This window comes from Solanum lycopersicum, chromosome 12 (genome assembly GCF_036512215.1).
Source record: "Solanum lycopersicum chromosome 12, SLM_r2.1".
NCBI lineage: Eukaryota > Viridiplantae > Streptophyta > Magnoliopsida > Solanales > Solanaceae > Solanum > Solanum lycopersicum.
In genome coordinates this window covers 5,974,953-5,990,199 of record NC_090811.1, presented here as the reverse complement: position 1 = coordinate 5,990,199, position 15,247 = coordinate 5,974,953, and the positions used below count along the sequence as shown (strand labels likewise).

The following is a 15,247-nucleotide window of genomic DNA, read 5'->3' as shown; positions in this document are numbered from 1 at the left end:
ACACATAGTAGTAAGGGAGCGGAGTGTCACGTACCGACACAAGAATAAAGGTGATGAATCTTGAAAGATGTTAATATACTCAATCTAATGAACCTAATTCCCAAATGAGTATGATATGGAGGCTTGAGTCCTCATGAGTGTACTTGATGTTATTTATCAAAGATTCTTGTACATGGTGTTGCTACAGATTGAGTATTGTAGTTGATTTATGATATTATTTTATGCATATTGCTTTCTATTTTGAGTTGGCCGATGATATCTACTCAGTACCCATGTTTTGTACTGGCCCCTACTTGTATATTTCTTTCCTTGTTATTTGTGGAGTGCAGCAAACGTGCCGTCATCTTCAACTCAACCGCAACTCTAGCCAGTCTTCATTACACCGGATTTCAGGGTGAGCTAATGCTTCTAGCTTGGACTGGATCTTCCTCTTCATGTCTTGATGCCTTGAAGTTCCGGCATGGACTAGCTTTTTATGTATTTTAGCTTCTTACATACTCTTAGATTAGTAATTTGAGGATAGATGTTCTTGTGATGATGACTTCCAGATTTTGGGGATAATAATAAATGTTTGAGTTTTAGAAGTTATTTGATTTATTTTGTTAATGAGTTTTTAAGTCTTCCGCAATGTTTTAGTTCATTATGTTTGAAATGATGGGGTTAGATTGGTTGGTTCTCTCACATAGGAGGATAAATGTGGGTGCCACTCACGGCTCGATTTGGGTCGTGACAGTCATTGGAAAAGAGCAACAAAATAGAAAAGGATATTGTCAAACTTAAGGAAGAACTTGAAAATTCTCTTAAGTGGACAAAATCCTCAAAGTTATTGTCAAATGCAACAAATCAAAGTAATTTCAATAAGAAAGGACTAGGAAGTTTGAACATCACTCCTCCTTATAATCCTCACAGTAAGAATGTGTTTGTGTCTGACAATCTGCTATGTCTTCATTGTGGTAAGAATGGGCATTTAAAGGGAGAGTGTATCAGCTGGAGAAACTCCTATGAAAGACTCTCTAATTATGTTGAAAGGCAAAATTTATCAAAAGAGAGACCTGGTCCTCCAAAGCATGTTTCAACTCACAGATTTTCAAAGAAAAAATCTGTTACTGCCCCAATGTCCTTTGTTAGAAAGCTTCAAAATCTACCCTATTGGACTAAATACAATCTGATCACTCCTTTGTCTGCCTTCTGGGAACTCAAATTGAAATGGGTTCCCAAGCTAAACAAGTGATTCTTGGTGCAGGTGAGTGAGAGGAGCAACAATCAATGTTGGTATATGGACAGTGGATGCTCTAAACATATGACTGGTGATGTAAAAAATTTCCTCTCACACAAGACACTTCAAGGAGGAGGTGTCTCTTTTGGTGATGGTAAGAAGGGGTACATTTTGGGAGTTGGCAAAGTAGGAAAATCTCTTGAAGAGTCAATTGACAATGTGTATCATGTGGATGGGTTGAAAAACAGTTTGTTGAGCGTGTCTCAAGTTTGTGACAAAGGAAATAAAGTCAAATTTACTTCTGAGAAGTGCACTGTGGTGAGTTTAACTACAAAAAAGGTAATTCTCACTGCTCAAAGAAGTAAAAATATATATGTGTCCAACTTAGAAACTTCTCATGGAGATGACCTGACATGTCTTAGTGCTCAGAATGAGAATGCTGATCTTTGGCATCGTAGGCTGGGGCATGTGAGCTCATCTTTATTGAACAAATTGATTTCTGAGGACCTGGTTCGAGGTCTGCCAAAGCTGAAGTTTCTTGAAAATAAAATCTGTGAAGCTTGTGTTAAAGGAAAACAAATCAGATCATCCTTTAAGCCTAAAAAGCAAGTAACAGAGCTGCTTCACATGGACTTGTGTGGACCCTTGAAGGTTCAAAGCAGAAATGGCAAGAAGTACATCTTGGTGATTGTTGATGACTACTCTAGATATACATGGACAAGATTGTTGAAATCAAAGGCAAACACAACTGAAGAGTTGGTGGTGTTTTTTCAAAATGATTCAAACCAAATTGAATCAAGTCATTTGCAGCATTCGATCTGATCATGGTACTGAGTTTGAGAACTCAAAAATGGATAAATTCTGCATGGAGAATGGTACGAGTCATAATTTTTCTGCTCCGAGAACTCCTCAACAAAATGGAGTAGTGGAAAGGAAAAACAGAACCTTGGTGAATATTGACAGAACTATGATTATTGAATCAAATCTTCCTCAAAATTTCTGGGCTGAAGCTATTAACACACCATGTCATGTTACCAATAGGTGTCTGATAAGAGCTGTTTTGAATAAGACCCCCTATGAGCTGCTCAACAACAGAAAGCCTATGCTGAGCTATCTTAGAGCATTTGGATGCAGGTGTTTGTGCTGAACAATGGAAAGAATGATCTGGGTAAATTTGATCCTAGGAGTGATGAAGGAGTGTTTGTTGGATATTCTTCATCTAGCAAGACTTACATAATATTCAACAAACAAACTCAATGCATTGAAGAAAGCATTCATGTTGTATTTGATGAAGATGGAAGCTTGAAGAATAATGGATCAAACGATGAAGATGATGTGATGAAACTGCTCAATTCGAAGAAAATTGAAGGAAGTGAAGCTGATGCAGAACAACAACTGAAAAATGACTGTGATGATCAGAATCATAGTCTACCTGAAGAGGCTGTTGAGGTTGAAAAGGGTGATGAGGTAGCTGGTACTACTCAAAATTCCAGCCAGAGTACATCAAACTCCCCAGAAAATGATGTCTCTATTGATGAAGAAGAACATGCTGATCAGATCAACCAATATGCTCCAAGATCAGGATGGAAGCATAGCTCATCACATCCTCTTGATAATCTTATTTCTCCTTTGAATCTGGAATTCATACTAGATCAAAAACAAGAAATCTAGTTGCATTCTCAGCATTCATATCATCTTTGAGCCCAATAATGTGAAATAAGTATTAGGTGATGCAGATTGGATCAACTCTATGCAAGAAGAACTTCATCAGTTTGAAACAAGCAAGGTATGGTACCTGGTTCCTCAACCTGAAGGCAGAACAGTAATAGGAACCAGATGGGTTTTCAGAAACAAGCTTGATGAAAATGGAGTGTTTACTAGAAATAAATCCAGGTTGGTGGTTCAAGGATACAATCAAGAAGAGGGAATAGACTATGATGAGACTTTTGCACCTGTGCCAGAATGGAGGCTATTAGAATTTTAATAGATTTTGATGCATTCATGGGGTTCAAGCTGTATCAAATGGATGTGAAGAGTGCATTTCTGAATGGAGATCTCAAAGAGGAAGTATTTGTCAAACAACCTCCTGGTTTTGAAGATGCTGAGCTACCAGATCATGTGTTCAGATTGAACAAGGCCATGTATGGTCTGAAGCAGGCTCCAAGAGCATGGTATGAAAGACTGTCAAAGTTTCTGCTGAAGAATGGTTTCAAAAGAGGCAAGATAGACAATACTTTGTTCTTATTAAAAAGAGAACAAGAATTGCTAATCATTCAAGTTTATGTGGATGACATAATTTTTGGAGCTACTTCAGAACATTTGTGTGAAGAATTCTCAGCATTAATGGGAAAGGAATTTGAAATGAGCATGATGGGTGAACTGACATTCTTCCTTGGTCTGCAAATCAAGCAATCATCAAATGGGATTTCAATTTGTCAGGAGAAGTACATTAAGGAGCTGCTGAAGAAATTCAATATGTTTGAATGGGAACAAATTCCAAGCTTGTAGTAGAGGAATCTGATCCTCTTGTGAATCAAACAATGTACAGGGGAATCATTGGATCCTTGTTATATCTGACTACTAGCAGGCCTGATATTGTTTATAGTGTTGGAATGTGTGCTAGGTTTTAAGCATGTCCTCGTGATTCACACTTGAAAGCTGCAAAACGTATTCTCAGATACTTGAAGAAAACAGGGGACCTGGTTCTCTTTTATCCAGCAGGTGACACTTTTGATATGGTTGGTTTTGCAGATGCTGATTTTGCTGGTTATCAAGTTGATAGGAAGGGTACCTCTGGAATGGCTCATTTCCTTGGATCATCACCCATCTCTTGGGGAACCAAGAAGCAGAACTCTGTGGGTCTTTCAACTACTGAAGCTGAGTATGTAGCTGCTGCAGCCTGCTGTTCTCAATTGCTGTGGATCAGACAACACTTGGAAGATTTCGAAATTCACATCAAAGCAATTCCTCTTATGTGTGACAATACTAGTGCTGTTAGTATGGGAAAGAATCCAGTTCATCATAAGAGAACAAAACATATTGATGTTAGACATCACTTCTTGAGAGATAATGTTGAGAAGGGAAATATTGTACTCACATATTGTCCAACGGAGGAGCAAATTGCAGATATCTTCACCAAGGCTCTCAGCAAAGATCAATTTGAGGGAAATCGGTTGAAGTTGGGCATGTTAATCTCTAAGTGATGTTATTAGCTTCCAATAGTTGAACTCCCTTGATGGCTAAAATTGTAGTGCAGGTATCCTTTGTGTGAATATTTAAATATCTGAACAAAGATCCTTTTTGTACCTCTTATAGGTATACTTTCAGGAAGGACCTGCTCAGCAAAAGAAATGACTAGAACAACTGGGGAATGAAGTCGTAACTGTGCTATGGTACCTGGTGCCTGTCCAGGTTAGCATTTATACATTAATTTGAAACTGAAAATTTTGACCGTTGATAATGCCACGTGCCAGTCATCGGTCACTCTGACCGTTAGTCCCATCGTTTCTCTCTCAGATGACACATCCAATCACGGACCTGTCACCTTTTCACGCCTTTTAAAAACCCTATTTACTTCTTTTTGAAATCCACATCTGTCCTTTAACATTCTTCTTGTTTCACGAAGGGTTTAAGCAAAAGTTAATAATGGCAAACTTTGTTTCTTCTTCTTCTTCTCTCTATTCGAAAAGCAATTCTCTTGTGTGTCAAACATGTCTTCTCCTCCCTCTTCCTCCAAACAGATGCTAGATGCTCTTAGCAAAATAGAGCCACTTGCCTTCTATTCTCCATCTACTGTACAGGCCAGACCCAATCCCCTTCTAGTTCTCAACAAGACACCCGAGAACCCTTTCTATGCCATAGATCTAAACAGTTCATGCTTGCCTACTGGACCTGGTCCGTTTCAAGATATGCTGCCTGACAATCTCTTTGAAGGAGATCTACCCAAGCATAAGGCATCTGAGTCCAATATATTGGCAGCAAGTGAAGAGTTGGTGATTGAGAGTTTAGCTATGATGAGGGAAGAAGCAATGGCGGAGCAAACTGAAGTTTTACAGAGGGAAGAGGTAAGAAACACTTAACCCATTTTTGATAAAACTCCTGATATAGGAAGGTACTCTTCTTCTTCCTCCTCTGACTCTAAAAGTGAGAAGGAACCTTTAAAATGGAAGTTTGAGCGAAGAGAAGGTGAGATATCTAGAAAAGGGAAGGAGAAGGTTGTAGAAGAGGCCCATAGGAGAAGACCTGCCACTAGGTCTGCTGCTCAAAAGATGATGGCCGATGCCTTGAAGGCCAGTGCACGTTCTACTGCTGCAGTTAGAAGTGCCAGAACCTTCAAGGTATCAAATTTCAAAATGCCTTAGACTAATGTTGTTGAGTTGTCTAGTGAAGAAGTGGAAAAGAAAACTAAGAAGAAAAGGTCAGAGAAGAAAAAGGGAAAGGTTTCAAAGAAGGTTGAAAACACAAAGTCGAAAAGAAGAGTTTTGAGGGAAAAAGGAAGAGGTCACAGGGACCTGGTTCCCAAGCCAGGAGAGATGAGAGTGTCAACATGCAGGAAGTTGTTGACAGCTTGAGAAAGCAATCCGTCTTGGCAGGATGAGTTTTTGATATGGGAATCACAACTCTTCCCAGCATGAACTCTCTTCACGATATGGTAGAGATCCAATCTTGGCTACACTTGTTCAACAGAAAATCCCCCATTCTCTATGAAGAAGTAGTGCGCGAATTTTACTATAATGTTCAATTCAAGGAATATGGGAGCATCCTCACACGGGTCAATGACATTGCTGTACATCTAGATGAGGGTGTGTTGAGCAAAATTCTCAGGGTGCCTAGAGAGGGGACCCGGTCTGTACTGGGCAGAACTTGCTCTTCTGAGTTTGCTTCTGTGATTTCTAAGACATCCACAACCAAGGTTGCTGGGATTTATAAGAAAATCATGAAGAGCGAGTACCAGTTGGTCTTTGAGTTCATCAACAAAGTTCTCCTTCCTCACACTGAAAAGAGGACAGTAGCAACTGTTGCTGACTTATTTGTGATGGAGATGTTGTGTAGCTTCGAAACCTTGAATCTCCCAGGTCTAATGCTTGAGCATATATACAAAACCATCATCGAGAGGAAAGGTGTTCATGGAATGGGATACGAATACTTTCTCACGGAAGTATTCAAACATTTTCAAATTCCTCTTAGTGTTGGAAAGGTTGGGATGGTTAAACAGACTATCTCCGAGAGTACCTTGGTTGAGTGCGAGTGCATTGAAGGAAGAGGCTATCCAAAGAGCAAGATGGCTCAACTTATTGAAGATCAGGATCAGCTTAAGGACGAGGTTGAGGAGCTCACTGTGCGTTTGAGTGGTAAAGAGGCCGAGATTGCTATACTCAAAGTAGAACTGCTTACTGCACATAATGAAGGACCTGGTTCTTCAGTGGTACAAGCTCTGGAGAGAGAGAATGCAGAGTTGAAGGCAAAGATCACTGCATTGCAGGAAAAGGCTATTAGAGATAATGATGTTGCCAATGCACGACTCACTCTCATCATTCAGTCCCTGTCTCACCCTTCCCCCTCTTCCTAGCCTGTTAAACAACCCTCCCCTGTGTCGATTTTTTTTTGTGTGGCTTATCTTTGTGTTGATGGATATTCAGTTTGATTTTAATGTATTAATGTTATGATGGCATGCTGGTTAACTTATTCCTCTGTTGTTCTGATTATCCTCTTTTGTGAATGCTTTTCCCTTACTGATTGATTGCTCTTTAGCTTTGATCTTGTTCAGTATTTTTGTTGACATCATTGGTTTACTGCATATCTTTTTTATGATGCCAAAAGGGGGAAGTAAAACTGTAAGTAACTAAATGATTATTCATGGGGAAATACAGTGAGGGGGAATATAGCAAGGGTATTATTCATGGGGAAATACAGTGAGGGGGAATATAGCAAGGGGGAACAAAGTTGGAGAAGATCTTAGATCATTGTTTGTCATCATCAAAAAGGGGAAAAATGTTATTCGTAGTTTTGATGATTTGACAAACTTAGGGACCTTGTAAAGGTACCAAATTTCTTACTTGAGTGTTGAAGATGAAACAAACTCAGGGACCTTTTAGAGGTACCAGGCTCTCATGGTGATGAGCCTGTTGACTGCCAGCTGGAGACGGTACAGAAAGTAGGTGCACACTTCCCGATGGCGCCAGAAAGTGAGACTTCTCCAACCAATGGCAAAGAGTTTAGGGAAAGTGACTTGTCCATATAAAAGGCACTTTCCTAAACATCTTTGGTAGTTTTTGCAACTTGATAAGAAACTTTTCAAGAACTCTTGCAAAAGCTACTACCAAGCAAAGACAGAATTATTCCAAGAACAACAGAAATCTCTGGAGCTTTTAGTGTAGCTGTTTAGGAATATATTCTCTTGTTCTTATATTTAGTGTAGCTGTTTAGGAATATATTCTCTTGTTCTTATATTGTAAACTATTCCTGAAACTATAAAGGAATCAATGGGTAGTGTTAAAAGTCTAGGTTGTCCAAGTGGGATAGCTTAGTGGGTAGATTGTTTTCTACTTAGGCTTGTTAAGCAATAGAGACTATTGCTTAAACGTGAGATTAAAAACTTCTTCTCACATTTGTTGTAATCGTGTTTTACTTTTGCTTTTGAAGATTAGTGAAAACGATTGAAAATTCTGTGAGACAGGTCGTGATTTTACTCCCTTAAGCAAGGAGGTTTCCACGTAAAATCATTGTGTCGATTTTACTGCATTTAACTTTCTGGTTATATTTATTAGTGTAGTAAGGGACCTGGTCCATTATTCTGTTAAGTGAAGACATATATTCTATCAGGGACATTAACTATTTTAATAATCAACAAAGATTTAAACAAAGTAATTATACAATACTAGATAAGACATTAGCTTAGTGAAATAGTTAAGTATTAAAATATAAAGTTAGTATTCACATTACGGAAAAGAGGAAAAATTGACAGTGGTACATTAAGTACATAAAATTAAATTGTTAAACAGTAAAGTTAGGTCAACAGTATTTAAATCAAATTGTTTAGTGTTACAATTAAGTCAAATTAGAAAAAATTAACCAATCATATTGAACTATTAAAGTAAAAACAGCACCTATTAAACTGTTAAGTATAAAATGAAATAAAAAATAAGTGATATTAAATTGTTAAGTAATGAAATTAAGTAGAAAATAAGTTATATTAAACTTTTATGTATTTAAGTTAAGTCACATAATAAACTAAAAGAGTTAACAAGTCAAATTAAACGGTTAAGTACTAAAGTTAAGTCAAACTAGGAAGAGTTAACAAGCCATATTAAATTGCTAAGTAAAAAATTAGTCATATTAAATTGCTTATTAACATTTAAGTTAAATCGCAATATTAAACCGGAAGAGTAAACAAGACGAATTAAATTTTTAAGTATTAAAATTAAGTCAACTAGGAAGAGTAAACAAGTCATATTAGAATGTTAATCAGTATTAAAGTTAAGTCACATATTAAATTAATAATAAAATTTTGATATTACCATGAGAAGTTTTTAGAGTGATTATGCCTTTTTTATAGACTATTATTGTCTTGTTATTTTCAAGATAAATTTTTGACTTTTTCGATTCATCAAGCTCTTGTTAAAAATAATTTATAAGTAAATTAAAAAAATATTGAAATATTATTTGTAGAAAATAAAAACTTTTTATATATAAAAAAAAAGTAATAGAAGTTTGACAAATTATGAATACTATGTCTCAAGAAAGATAAATAATTTGTTATAATAAACTTCATAAAAATATATATATATATATATATATATATATATTAGGCCTCCATTACGATTTAACTTTACGTCACCGACATATCAAAGTCGCCTCTGATATAAGGTTGGGGACATCTTTACTTCTTTCAGATTTTGCAATCGTTTAGATCTTTCGTATCTTGTTAATATCCCTTATTACATGTAATCTTCTAATTCTTATTATTTAGTTTTTTTTTACGGTTAAGCAATTTTTGTTTCTCCTTGTGTATTTAAAGATGATTGATGTAATATACAAACTACAAGTTTTTGCAAAATCCTTCTGCCTTACTAGGCTCAAGTGAGATGTCTCCTTATAGTGTTGAATGTCACTAAACGAAATAAAGGATTTTGGAGCAATTATTTTGCATCAATAATATGATTACAACTATATTATATTTAGCGACAATAATAAAGGAAAAATTATGCAGTTAAGTAAATTTATACTAGTTAATTACTCATCATAGCTATAATTTGCTATAATTATCATTCACGACTAACATTATACATTAATTATGTGAGCTGACTCAGAGTTTGTATAATTAGCCACATTTGTATAAGTATAATTCGCCAGAATAGACAAGTACATATGTATAATGCACAATTATCTAATCAATTCATAGACAATTCACCTCTCTCCCACTCTCTACCCTCTCTCCTGCTCTCGCTCGCCTCTCTCCTCTCTCTCTCTCAATCTTACTTGCTTTGTATACAAATGCATATGTATAATATACAATTATCTAACCAATATACATATACAATTCACCTGTCTCCCACTCTCTAGCTTCTCTCGCTCGCCTCTCTCTTCTCTCCCAATCTCGCTCGCGTCTCTCCTCTCTCTCCCAATCTCGCTTGTCATATATACAAATATATATGTATAATATACAAGTATCTAACCAATATACATATACAATTCACCTCTCTCAAACTTTTTGCCCTCTCTCGCCTCTCTCCTCTCTCTCCCAGTCTCGCTCACCTCTCTCCTCCCTATAACATGTAACTACAAATTATAATTATCAAATTATAGCTATGGAGAGTAATTAGGCTATTTTTTAGTGGCAATACGTGAAAATTTCTAATAATAAATATGGTTGTCCATCAAATTTTGTTCCTCACATATAGATGCTTATAGTAGTGAATTCTAAAAGCTTTTTCCAAATGTTGTAAGACAAGAGAGCATAAACAAAAGCAAAAAAGAAAACTAACAAATAAATCCATAAAATTATTCATGGAAATTTATCATAAGCAAGAAGAAAATTTTCATCTGTTTAACAGTGTCCAAGGAACCATACAAGTACAACCATATCATGGATCCACATTTCATGTCTTATACTATACAATTTCAATGAGCAACGACATAAATACACAGCAAATTAATAATTCAAGAAACGCCAACGGTTTTACCAAGCAACCAGAGCATCAGTGTCAGCTCTATTCCGAAAATGGTGTGAAGAGAAGTTCTGTCTAACATGAAACCATATATCGTAACTCCTGCTCGATTATTCTCAAAATATGTTACTGCAACACCATGCATATATCAATATAAGTGATCATTAGTCTGTTCAAACCAATTATGCATTAATATACGAGTTTAACTTATATGCATCGATATTGTAAAGATTTTTTAGTTTAGAATTCTCATATCATAGTGACCTACAATCACAAGAAGTAATTGTTTTGAAGTACACCTAAATCTTTATATTTTGAGTGCATAAATTATTCATATAGTACTACTTCAGTTTCAGTTTGTTTGTTAAGTTTGATTTGATACAAAGTTTAAGAAAGTAAAATAGATTTTGGAATCTTCTGGTCTTAAGCTAAAGATATGTATGTACCAAAATGTCATTTAAAACGGAGGGCTAAGTGATACGAGCATACCTAGAGCCTGTCTTTTTTGGAACGAAATTGTACTATAGGCATACGAGGGGACAAACTTCGTATTATCCAGTTCATCCTCTTCATCTCCAACATCCTCTGCATCAGATGATCCGTTATAACCATTGTTGCAATCTACTTGATGAGCTGCTGGAGGAGACTCAGTCTCAGCCCAATAATACGAGTCTATTGTCGCGCAGGCATGCCATTTTGCAGCGAGGCATGTTACTGATTGTGCCTTGTGAGTAATTCTTGTTGCACTCCGCAACAGTATCATCAGTCCAGCAAGAAGGCTGATGGAACACAGCTGCATATATTAAGGACCAAAATATTTAGTTCCACTAATAGACACAGGCGAATTCATAATTTAGAGTTCAAAGGAAGTGTGATTATGTGTATGCATTTTCATTTATTTGCTGATATCTTGGAAGAGCTTGATCCAAGGACCGCAAATTATCGTCTAATATTTGCTCATATATTTTCCCAACCAACTTATAGATAAATATTAGACTTCTATCCAACGTACGTTTGTAATAACTTGTAAAATTTTAGACCAAATAAAAAGACTGTCATAACTTAGAAGCAATAACAAATAAGTAACACTAGTTAATGACATCACGAGAATGCATTACCGCAAGTTCACCACTCTTATAGACACGTAGATCTGCATTTGGGCGTGTAGTCAGTAGAAGGGAGGCAAATAGACTTGCTGTGATAAATATCAATGCCCACAAGATGAATACGCGGAACCTATGGCTTATAATTCTCAAATGCCTCCTGATCCTGAGGTGTTCTCTTAACACAGATTCAACATCAGAATCCACATGGAAGAGTACTTGAGCGAAATCCTGTAGTCGGAGAATCTGAAGGTAACATATCAAGCGGAAAAGGACACAAACTAAGAAGAACACGACCGTTCTGTAGAACCACGAGCTCAGCTCCAGAATGCAGGCGATGACATTGCCCAAGAACGGGATTCCGCTTCCACCTGAGCTGTACCACCAAATCTTGTATGTGCTTTCAGCAACAAAACATGGAAGGACAAAAATGAATAGGATCTTCGTCGATCTCTGCATATTAATAAGAGGAGAGAATATAGTTTTACGTCATGTTGTTGAAATGCGCATAGCAGTTATTTCTAGTACAAAACAAGAATCAACATATCACGTCCACTGGTTTCAACAAACATAAATTCAGGTCTCTCCGAACATACAACAATGACATACCCAATGAAATTCCAAAACGTGGTGTAGATTTAATTAGTTGTTCTTAGTTTATCAATCATGGAGTAACTATTCAATCTACATTTATGAATGGAACTCTCGACTCTTCAGGGCTGTCTCAACATGTTTGGTGGCCTAAAGCCAAATATTATAAAGAGGCCCTATGTTTTTTAGTTGATAATATAAATTGAATAATTATAATATATATATATATATATAGTGTGATCCTGCAAAGGAGGTATAATATAAAATTGGAACAATAAAACAGGACTCAAAAGTTTTAAAATATGATAGATATTAAAATAGTGTAGCAATGAGTTTGATAAGTTAATAAATAATATTAAAATAGTGTTGTTTAATTTTAGTGCTTGATCTTTGAATAAGAAACCAAAAACAAAATTGATCTTTTTATAACACACAACAATAGATATCACATAACGCACAATGTTTGAACATTTGAGAGACTTAAAAATATTCAATAATGAAAAAATTAAGGGAAAAAGATCTGATACACCCCTCAACTTTGTCATTTAGAGCTGATATACCTCTCGTTATAAAAGTGGCACATATATACCCCTACTTGTAAACAAAAACACACATATACCCTTTTCCTCTAACGGAAATGAAAAAAATAATAATTTTAATCTAAATTTTTATTATTTTTTTCTAAAAAATATAATCCCAATGAGTAAATTTAATCCCTGTCAAACATATTTTTTTTGACTTTTTTTTGTTTCTATGACTAATTTATATTATTATTTTGATAATCAAATTTATTTATTTTTCACTAATATTCTTGCAAAACTTATTGTAGATAACCAAATTTTTTCTTCGAATACGAAATTAAATTACAATACAAAAAAAATTAGTTTAAATTTTTTTCTTTAAACTAAGGAACGAAAGAAAAAAACAAAATAAGAATAAAAAACTCAAATAATTATAATAAAAGAAGTTAAAAAATAATTTTTGAATGAAAAAAATTAAAATATACCTTGAACTTTAATAGAAGAATCATATATACCCCTAAATAATTTTTTTTAAAAAAATTAGAAGTAACAAATATAAATTTAAAACTAACTTTTTTAACTTCTGTTAAATGAAAGGTACATTGTGAGCCATTTTGTAAAGGTAGGGGTATATGCGAGCCCGTTTGTATAACGGTAAGGGCATATATGAGCCACTTTTATAACGAGGGATATATCAGCTCTAAATGACAAAGTTGAAGGGTATATCAAACCATTTTCCCAAGAATTAAAAATAGTAAAGAGGAGAATAAAGAAAAGTAAGTATAAGAACACAATATTGTTGGTTCATGATAATAGTCAAAATATAAATAAGCTAGACAACAAAATAGATAGCCACATACGAAATTAAAAAGGATACGACAATAAACTAGCCACAGAAGAATCTCGAAAAGACACTACAATCAACCAAACAATATTCAATTTCTCAATTATATTTTTTATTAAAAAAATCATTTTCAAACTTTTGAGTACATGAAATTGTCTTAACAATACAAACACACATCTCAGAGAGAAAGTAGGGGCCCCAAACAAGCTATTGCTTTAGTGGCCTTATGACCGAGACGGCCCTGCATGAAGTTATACTAGAGGAAAAATGGAACCTCGACCATCTGATCATTAAAGGAAAAACCTTTACTACTATATATCCAACTTCTTCTTTTGTCCATAGAACCTATCAGGAGGATCTACATATCTATCAGCATGACTTGAACCCTCAATCTAATCGGTTGATTGTAATAGGTATTCAACCACCCGAGCACGCCTCATTCGTCTTTTACTATCAAACTAAATCAACTCCAAGTCATTCATTTTAAACACATCATTTACCATATGAAATTGAAAAACTCAGAAAGAAACAGAGTTAAAGGAACAGAACATCTTTAAAAACAAACTATGAAATCGTGCACGAGAGAAGAGATTGCTGAGAGGAAGAGGGGAACAAAAATACATACATTGAGCTGTTGTGTGTAGCAGTTTCTAACAGTCTCACTCTCATCACAAAGTTTATCCAGGAACAAGAACCTCCGAAGTCCATATTTCCTATTGAACCTCGAAAGACAGATGAACGACAGACCAGCAACGCTGCTCATCGACAACTGAGTAACACAGTCATAAGTCCTACTATGATCAGCATCGCACTCGCTACAAGCCAGTAGATAATGAGACAGCCACGGCACAACAAAAGTTAGCAAACTAAATACAAACCAAGACAAACAAGCAGACGAAGGGTTCGATTGATCCACACACATCCACTTAAACCACGTCCTAAAACTCCTCAACTCATCATACATGTGTGAACCACTTCGAACTAATACCGTCTTATCTTCCAAAGCTTCATCCTCGTCCTCCATATTTATACTGTCAATGCATATAACTTATACAGTCGTCTTTGTTAGCGCAAAAATTTGTTCATGGAGAGAGAACAAAATGTTGTAAAATATTAAATGATAATGAGTTGATTTTTTTTTACAAGAGGAAGAAAAAAGGTGCAATAAATGGTTGGTTATATTGGAAAGTAGAGGAGGATAAGGGATGAATCAAGTTCCTATTCCTCAAATTTTAATTTTTCTTTAACCACAAAAAGTAGTTGGAATCATCGAAAGGTTAAGGGATTCCTCGTGGATTCTTCCAATCAATGGACATTACATATAGTATGATCAATAAATAGAGGTTGGGATTGCAATGGAGTTATTATTATTTTTTATAGATAGAAGAACCCATGGAGCTTGTGATTCAAGGTGCACTTTTTGCTTATCTAAGCTTCCGTGATCAAACAGCTCATTTTCACTGGTTTAGTCAATAATTTTGTGGTGGAGTGGTAAGTAGTCCTTTATCTTTAATCAAGAGATTTCAGGTTCGAATCGCCTTGGGTACGAAGTCACCTTTGTTAGGGAGTGTCTTACCTCATTATGAAACTTCTAAGCGCAAATCTGAGCGGATTTAATCAAGCTCCAATATGAATAACAAACACTAAGTGAAAAACCAATAAACATTCAATTTTTATATATATATATACACACACATTACTTTTCACAAGTTCTATGGAATAATATCATTATAAACTTGAGATTTTAATAACAACAAACAGGTCATAAACAAAATATATAAATGATGGGGTAAATATAAAAAATT

At 35.4% G+C, this 15,247-nt stretch overlaps 1 protein-coding gene across 1 annotated transcript; it reads right to left on the bottom strand.

The window, feature by feature from the left end:
• Positions 1-10,196: 10,196 nt before the first annotated feature.
• On the bottom strand, positions 10,197-14,882 carry LOC101243767 (uncharacterized). The gene is made up of 4 exons (XM_004251874.5): positions 14,068-14,882; positions 11,502-11,939; positions 10,873-11,176; positions 10,197-10,512 (listed from the first exon to the last, which is right to left on the bottom strand). Exons 1-4 carry the CDS (start codon positions 14,464-14,466, stop codon positions 10,376-10,378), a joined length of 1,278 nt encoding a protein of 425 aa, XP_004251922.1. The 5' UTR covers positions 14,467-14,882; the 3' UTR covers positions 10,197-10,375.
• Positions 14,883-15,247: the final 365 nt, after the last annotated feature.